Below are 8,288 nucleotides of genomic sequence, written 5' to 3'. Positions count from 1 at the left end.
TGCTTTTATTTTATTGTTCTTATTCTGCCATTGTTTTACTAAGTGTTTTATCCTATTGTAAAGTGTCCTTGGGTGACTTGAAAGGCGCTCATAAATAAAATTTATTATTATTATTATTATCGCTAACAGCTCCACAGTTTCTGTGCCCGCTGCAACATGTTTTGCATTTAGATGGTACTGTTAGGTTGAAGTGCTTCGGTGGCATGCAAACTCCTTTTTGCACAATTTGCACAAAACCACGCTTTTATCAAGGCTTCCATCGGGTAGTCTTTTGAAATGAAATTAGCCTCTGATCAGTCCTAGCAACGCGTTTTCTTCTGATTGTTCCGTTTTTTTGTAGTTGTGTGCATCAGTGTAATCGGTATACCAGGAAGTCATGCATTGACGTTATTTTTTTCAAATGAATTAATTTCAATTAACACGTTAATTCCCACCCCTAGTTTTAACAATATTCCGAATATTTGTGCTCTATTTATGGTGAATGCTGAGGCTGTTTGAACAGCCCCATTACTGAGGATCAGTCCTGACTGAGTGTGTTGCTTTGTCTGTGTGAAGGTGAGAGCTCTACTATGGAACAGTGTGAGCACAGAGAGGAGGGAATCCCTCCGTCTGAGTCCACTCTGTGTGGGGAACATGAGAGCCAGACCAAAGCTCGGGGGTGAGAGGACCATCTCTGACTGTAAGGACTTTTCTCCAGGTCTGTTCACAGTCATGATCCACACTCAAACATTTGTGTTTTGTTTTCAAGCGCAAAGAAGAGGCCCAGCTCAAACTCTGAACCTGAGCCCGAGCCCAGCTCTGTCTCCATGAGCAGTGATCAGTCCAAGGAACCTCCTCTTGTTTTTAAACGACAGCATTCTTTTGAAAACCAGTGAGTTAGTGTTGTTTTTCTTCATGTTATGTTTTATGATTTAATTAAAATATTAAGTTAATAACGCAACAGGTGAGGATGTAAACTGTTGATTGTTTCTTCCTTAAAAACATCACTTCCAACAGCGACACCAGCTCTTGCATTAGTGATCACTTTGTGTTCGTACCAGGACTCATTATACAAAACAACACCTTTAACAAACTGCACATGTGCTAATGTTGAATGTTTTTGCAGATTTTTGCAGAGCTCAGAGACTCCCAGTGGTCAGTCTGACCCTTGTCATCAAACAAATCTGGACTCCATATTTACGGTGAGAAGATTCAAGAGCACTTTATTTGAAAAATTACGAATAAAAACTGAAACAGACTCAGTGAGCAGCTTAATATATTTGAGCTGATTCAAGTTTACTGGCATACATATTGTAATTATTGTCCACACTGCTCTCGTAAATGGATCTTCACATGGATCTCATTTTCCTTCTGTCACTTTGAAAGCCAAGTCTGTGCCTCTCTGTTCCAGCTGCTGGAGGAAAACATTGTCCGCTTTGTGAAGAATGAGCTGAAGAAGATCAAGAAAGTCCTGAATCCAAATTGCTCACAGTACTCAGAGAGTCAGGAGGAAGAAGATGTGTTGGAGGGTGAGGATGAAGATCAAATGAAGTGCAACCAAGACTCATTTATAAAGATCACGCTGCACTTCCTGAGGAGACTGAAGCAGGAGGAGCTGGCTGACCGTCTGCAGAGCAGTGAGATGATTTTAACAACTTAAACATGGTGGAAAGAACAAAGAAAAGAAGTTCTGACTTCCAAACCTAACATTACACAACATTACATTAGCTTATGTTCATATTTCATGTTCATAGTTCACCACTTGAATGCCTTTATACAACCCCAATTCAAATGAAGTTGGAACTTTGTGTAACATGTAAATAAAACCAATACAATGATTTGCAAATCCTTTTAAACCTACATTTAATTGAGTACACTACAAAGACAAGATCTAATGTTCAAACTCAAACTTTGTTGTTTTGCAAATCTTTAACTCATTTTGAGTTTGATGCCTGCAAAACACGTTCCACAAAAGTTGGGACGGGGGCATGCTGACCACTGGGTTATATCACCGTTCCTTTTAACAATACTCAATAAGCATTTGGGAACTGAGGACACTAACTGTTGAAGCTGTGTAGGTGGAATTCTTTCCCATTCTTGCTTGATGTACAACAGTTGCTCAACAGTCCAGGTCTATGTTGTCGTGTTTTGGGCTTCATAATGTGCTACACATTTTCAATGAGAGACAGGTCTGGACTGCTGGGAGGTCACTCTTTTAATACGAAGCCACGCTGTTGTAACACATGCAGAATGTGGCTTCGGATAGTCCTGCTGAAGCAAGCAGGGACGTCGCTGAAAAAGTTGTCCCTTGGATGGCAGAATACGTTGCTCCAAAACCTGTATGTACCTTTAAGCATTAATGGTACCTTCACATATGTGATCAAACTTGACTATCTAGAGGAAGTAAAAGTCGTAACAAGGTTTCCGTAGGTGAACCTGCGGAAGGATCATTACTGGCTTATGTCGTGGGTACTAACACACCCATATACCATCACAGATACTGGCTTTTGAACTTTTCATTGATAACAATGCAGATGGTCCTTTTCCTCTTTGGCCCGAAGGACACTATGTCCATGAGTTCCCAAAACAGTTTGAAACGTGGACTCGTCAGACCACGCCACAGTTTTCCACTTCGTTTGCTAGATCCGCATTAAAACACTTTTTTTTTCTCCTTTGTTTTTTTTCTGTATCATGAATTTGATGATAACCTACTTATGGGATATAATAAAAGAAATTATATTATATTGGAATAAAACAAACATTGCCTTTACTATGAATAAACATTTGGACTGCATATACAACAAATCTTACTGCAATAAAAGCTGTCCAAACGTTTTCTTATATGTTCTACTTGAAGCTTTTAGTGCCTGATATGCGGTGTGGCTGTTACGGGGTGTCTTGTTGCTGCTCTTGCTGTATCTAACTTTTCATGTATGCACAAGAAAATTTAAAAAAAGCTTTGATGTTGCAGGTTTTAAAATTCTGGTCTTTCACAAACATGCATATACGCTAGAAAAATGATCAAAACTGTGATATGTTTCTTATTTGTTCATTTAGGAAATCCTGATGCTGCAGAGTTTCGCCAAAAACACAAGACTCGCCTAAAGAGGAAGTTCCAGTGTGTGTTTGAGGGGATCGCTAAAGCAGGAAACCCAACCCTTCTGAATCAGATCTACACAGAGCTCTACATCACAGAGGGAGGGACTGCAGAGGTCAATGATGAACATGAGGTCAGACAGATTGAAACAGCATCCAGGAAACCAAACAGACCAGAAACGATAATCAGACAAGAAGACATCTTTACAGTCTCACCTGGAAGAGATGAACCAATCAGAACAGTGGTGACAAAGGGAGTGGCTGGCATTGGGAAAACAGTCCTAACACAGAAGTTCACTCTGGACTGGGCTGAAGACAAAGCCAACCAGGACATCAAGTTCATGTTTCCATTCACTTTCAGAGAGCTGAATGTGCTGAAAAAGGAAAAGTTCAGCTTGGTGGAACTTGTTCATCACTTCTTTACTGAAACCAAAGAAGCAGGAATCTGCAGCTTTGAAGACCTCCAGGTTGTGTTCATCTTTGATGGTCTGGATGAGTGTCGACTTCCTCTGGACTTCCACAAAACTACAATTTTGACTGATGTTACAGAGTCCACCTCAGTGGATGTGCTGCTGATAAACCTCATCAGGGGGAAACTGCTTCCTTCTGCCCTCATCTGGATAACCACACGACCTGCAGCGGCCAATCAGATCCCTCCTTCATGTGTTGACATGGTGACAGAGGTCAGAGGGTTCACTAACCCACAGAAGGAGGAGTATTTCAGGAAGAGATTCAGAGATAAGAAGCAGGCCAGCAGGATCTTCTCCCACATCAAGTCATCACGAAGCCTCCACATCATGTGCCACATCCCAGTTTTCTGCTGGATCACTGCTACAGTTCTGGAGGATGTGCTGAAAACCAGTGAGGAAGGTGAGTTGCCCAAGACCCTGACTGAGATGTACATCCACTTCCTGGTGCTTCAAACCAAAGTGAAGATGGTCAAGTATGATGGAGGAGCTGAGACAGATCCACACTGGAGTCTAGAGAGCAGGAAGATGATTGAATCTCTGGGAAAACTGGCTTTTGATCAGCTGCAGAAAGGAAATCTGATCTTCTATGAATCAGACCTGACAGAGTGTGATATTGACATCAGAGCAGCCTCATTGTACTCAGGAGTGTTCACACAGATCTTTAAAGAAGAGAGAGGACTGTACCAGGACAAGGCGTTCTGCTTCATCCATCTGAGTGTTCAGGAGTTTCTGGCTGCTCTTCATGTCCATCTGACCTTCATCAACTCTGGAGTCAACCTGCTGGAAGATCAACAGGCAACATCTTATTTGCCTGAAATGTTTACAGAAATACATGAACTAAAATATCTCTTACAGAGTGCTGTGGATAAGGCCTTGGAGAGTCCAAATGGACACCTGGACTTGTTCCTCCGCTTCCTCCTGGGTCTTTCACTGCAGACCAATCAGACTCTCCTACGAGGCTTGCTGACACAGACGGGAAGTAACTCACAGGACACAGCCCAGTACATCAAGAAGATGATCAGTGAGAATCTTTCTGCAGAGAAAAGCATTAATCTGTTCCATTGTCTGAATGAACTGAACGATCGTTCTCTAGTGGAGGAGATCCAACAGTCCATAAGATCTGGTAGTCTTTCTACAAATGAACTGTCTCCATCTCAGTGGTCAGCTGTGGTCTTCATCTTACTGTCATCAGAAGAAGATCTGGATGGATTTGACCTGAAAAAATACTCTTCTTCAGAGGAGGCTCTTCTGAGGCTGCTGCCAGTGGTCAAAGCCTCCAACAAAGCTCTGTGAGTACAAGACATCTACAAACCCATGTATAGAAATGTTTGTGCAGTATAAAGTAGAAATAAAAGAAAACCTAAACACAGAATTATTACAATAGTCATTGAAAATGGTACTAATATTAAAATCACTGTTTGAAAGGTTTTCATTTTGTATTTAATATCAGTAACGCATCAAGGCAAAAAACAAAAGAAAAAAAAAGACTGGGCAATCTAAAACCTAAAACGACTAATGTTCTTTTTATGCAGGGTATTAAAAGAGCATGACAAATAAACTGAAACTTTTTAAAATAAAAACTGGGGAGGACAAATAGTTCAATAATTTAAAAATCTTTCTCATTGCATAACTGCAGATAATTTGGAAATTTAATTGTTCACAGAATCCAGTGAAATGCAGGAAACAAGGATCATCTAAGCAAAAGAACCTTTTGTTAAAATAAATCATTGCAGGGTCTCACAGACACTTTAAAGAACATTGTCGTCTTAAATAAATGCAAATCAAAGTGTTCTATAAACATGTTCTTATGTTCAAAAATGATTTAAATTAAACTGAGATCCCCATAAATATGGTAAGATAAGATATGATGTAAAACAGATGGATAGATTGTTTACTGCTCAATTTCCCTCAGTTTAAACAGGTGACATATTGCCTTTGTATACATTTCAATAAAAAGTCGGAGTTTAATTATTTGCAAATGACCCTTTTAACTTTACCTATGTTCCATGAAGAGGTTTGAACTGCATGTGTTATTCGTCCATTGAAAAACCCCTGGCAGTCAAGGTGCCATACAAAGTGGCCTTACAGTTCAATGTCTTGTCCAAGACAGATCGAAGAAATATTGGATCAAACCACTAATCCTGTGATCAGTGGACATTCAATTCTACTATCTGAGCAATAGCCATTTTTTTTGGCTTTCATTCTTAAATCTTTCTCAGGCTCAGCTGTTGTAATCTCTCAGAAAGAAGCTGTAAAGCTTTGTCATCAGTTCTCCGCTCCCAGTCCTGTAGGCTGACTGAGCTAGACCTGAGTAACAACAAACTGCAGGATTTAGGAGCGAAGCAGCTGTGTACTGGGCTGGAAAATCCACATTGCAAACTGAAAATTCTCAGGTCAGATTACAACTAATTTTGGATCAATTAAAGCCTGTTTTCTGTTTATGTCACTTAATTTTTATTAATATTTACATTTTGTGTTAATATCGTCTAAACCAGGCTCTCAGGTTGTATGATCACAGCGGAAGGTTGTGTTGCTTTGGCCTCAGCTATGAGGGGCAACCCCTACCATCTGACAGAGTTGGACCTGAGCTACAACCATCTAGGAGACTTTGGAGTGAGGCTGCTATCGGCTAGACTGAGAGACCCGCTCTCCACACTTGAAACTCTCAGGTAATGAACACACAAAGTATTTTCCCTTGAGTGACAAATGTCCCCAGTGAATGAGTAGACTCATCAACATATTTTGCATCACACCACACTAGGAAGCACAGGCTGTGGAGGAGGAGAGGCCGCAATCTTCATTTCTAGCTTATTGAATTAACCATACATCTGGACAGTTATTTGGTAATTCCCCTTGGATTCTGTTTATCTCAATAAGCTCTTTTATCTAGCGCTTGTTGAAACCTTTCATTTTATAAAAGGCTTTGTGAAGTTTTCTGATACCCTCTGTTTTCTCGAGCTATGAAAAGTTTCCCAAATATAAAAGCTGTCCATTTATCTTTTTTTTTTTAAAATAAATTAAAAACTCAAAGCAATACTATATAAATGACTATATTAAATTAAACATTGTACAGTTCATGTTCAACATTTAATACGCGTTGAAAGTTGGATAGACAATCATTGTTTTTGCATTTTGTTCTCCAGGGTGGACCATAGTGGTGAACAGTGGTTAAAACCTGGTCTGAGGAAGTGTAAGTTTGACTAATGATGTGAAACTTTCTAATTAAATCCAAATCATTATCATTAAACTTTCTACAAATGACAGCATATCAGTAATTACAGAATAAAGCCATTAGATGTGTAAGATAAAAACTGTGCCCTCTTGTAAACTTTTTATTTATTCTTGCCTTCAGATGTCTGTGATCTTGAACTGGACACAAACTCAATAAACATAAACCTTAAACTTTCTGAAGACAACAAGATGGTGACAGTTGTGGAGGAGGAGCAACCATATCCTGATCATCCAGACAGATTTGGTTGGTGGCAGCTGCTGTGTAGAAACGGTCTGACTGGTTGTTGTTACTGGGAGGTTGAATGGAAAGGAAGAGTTCACATATCTATTAGTTACAGAGGAATCAGAAGGAGAGGACACAGAACTGACTGCAGGTTTGGAGAGAATGATCGGTCATGGAGTCTGAGCTGCTCTGATACTGTTGGTTACTCCGTCTGGCACAATAACACAGTTACAACCATCTCCTTCTCCTCGCCCTCCTTATCCTCCATGTCTAACAGAGTAGCAGTGTACGTGGACTGTCCTGCTGGGACTCTGTCGTTCTACAGAGTCTCCTCTGACACTCTGATCCACCTCCACACAGTCAACACAACATTCACTGAACCTGTGTATCCTGGGTTTGGATTCTGGTCTTATGGTTCCACATTGTCTCTGTGTTCTTTGAAGAATGAAGAAGAAGAAAACCCTTTGGACATTTAGACACAATCTCAAAGTCTGTAATAGAAATGTCAAACATTCAAATCATTGATTGTGATTTAATGCTGTCTTATAAGCAGAAGTAGCTGAACAAATGTTTTTACAGATTTGGTATCAGGACACCAAATATATAAAGCCGTGAAGGTTAATAGTTAAACTGAGTTTTTTAAATTTATTATTCTGCTTTTTTTTTTGTGTCAAACACATTTGGTTTACCAAGAGGAGAGACATAGACTCTCTACAGGATCCTCTTGTTACTTTCTTAAATTTAGATATGCATTTATTTTATTGTATTACTCATAATATTATCTGTGTCGTTATGATAGGGCTGATGGGCTGATTTTTAAAAATTAAACATGTGCTGCACATGAATAGTGCAAATAAAAGACTGAATCTTTTTAATGACTTGCTTCTGTAAATAAAAAAAGACAAAATGTTAAAACCCGTCTAAAACACGACCGCTGACATGAACACAGTAGGAGTTTAGAGGAAGAAACAGGTTTGATGTATCGCCATCATCAACTACCCTGTTGGCAAGTCTGATGGAACTTTTTTACACCTGCTCTTAAGTTAACCACATACCTTCAGCAGGATGACCAGTGGGATACAGGAGAACCACAACTGCCCTTCTTTAATGGCTACTTTAGGCTGGTAGTGGATACCACTACTGGGAGGCAAGGTACCTTCAGTGTTTGCTTATTTGCAGAAGGATCACAACAGCACCCTTCTTGCAGGTTTCCTGTTTATCTGGGCTTGACACTGCCTGTAAGTACACTTGAGTGACCCAGTGAGGCTGGGTTTGTGTCTCCTTCCAGA

At 39.9% G+C, this 8,288-nt stretch overlaps 1 protein-coding gene across 3 annotated transcripts in view; it reads left to right on the top strand.

Annotated features, from left to right (window-relative positions):
* LOC102294768 (NLR family CARD domain-containing protein 3) overlaps window positions 1–7,869 on the top strand; it is a 13,670-nt gene extending 5,801 nt beyond the window's left edge. Inside the window, exons 2-10 of one of the 3 annotated variants that reach the window (XM_005952757.3) lie at window positions 556–658; window positions 749–871; window positions 1,106–1,181; window positions 1,391–1,616; window positions 3,037–4,834; window positions 5,765–5,938; window positions 6,041–6,214; window positions 6,689–6,735; window positions 6,898–7,869. In XM_005952757.3, coding sequence (XP_005952819.1) covers window positions 570–658; window positions 749–871; window positions 1,106–1,181; window positions 1,391–1,616; window positions 3,037–4,834; window positions 5,765–5,938; window positions 6,041–6,214; window positions 6,689–6,735; window positions 6,898–7,475 — 3,285 coding nt within the window. In that variant the 5' untranslated portion in view covers window positions 556–569 and the 3' untranslated portion in view covers window positions 7,476–7,869. The remainder of the gene's footprint in view (window positions 1–555; window positions 659–748; window positions 872–1,105; window positions 1,182–1,390; window positions 1,617–3,036; window positions 4,835–5,764; window positions 5,939–6,040; window positions 6,215–6,688; window positions 6,736–6,897) is intronic. The other 2 variants (XM_042217533.1, XM_042217534.1) reach the window with 2 other exon arrangements.
* The last annotated feature ends 419 nt before the right edge of the window (window positions 7,870–8,288 follow it).

Source organism: Haplochromis burtoni, unplaced genomic scaffold, assembly GCF_018398535.1.
Source record: "Haplochromis burtoni strain Fernald_Lab_line unplaced genomic scaffold, NCSU_Asbu1 Contig_2152, whole genome shotgun sequence".
Lineage (NCBI taxonomy): Eukaryota > Metazoa > Chordata > Actinopteri > Cichliformes > Cichlidae > Haplochromis > Haplochromis burtoni.
This window is presented reverse-complemented; position numbering and strand designations above follow the sequence as displayed.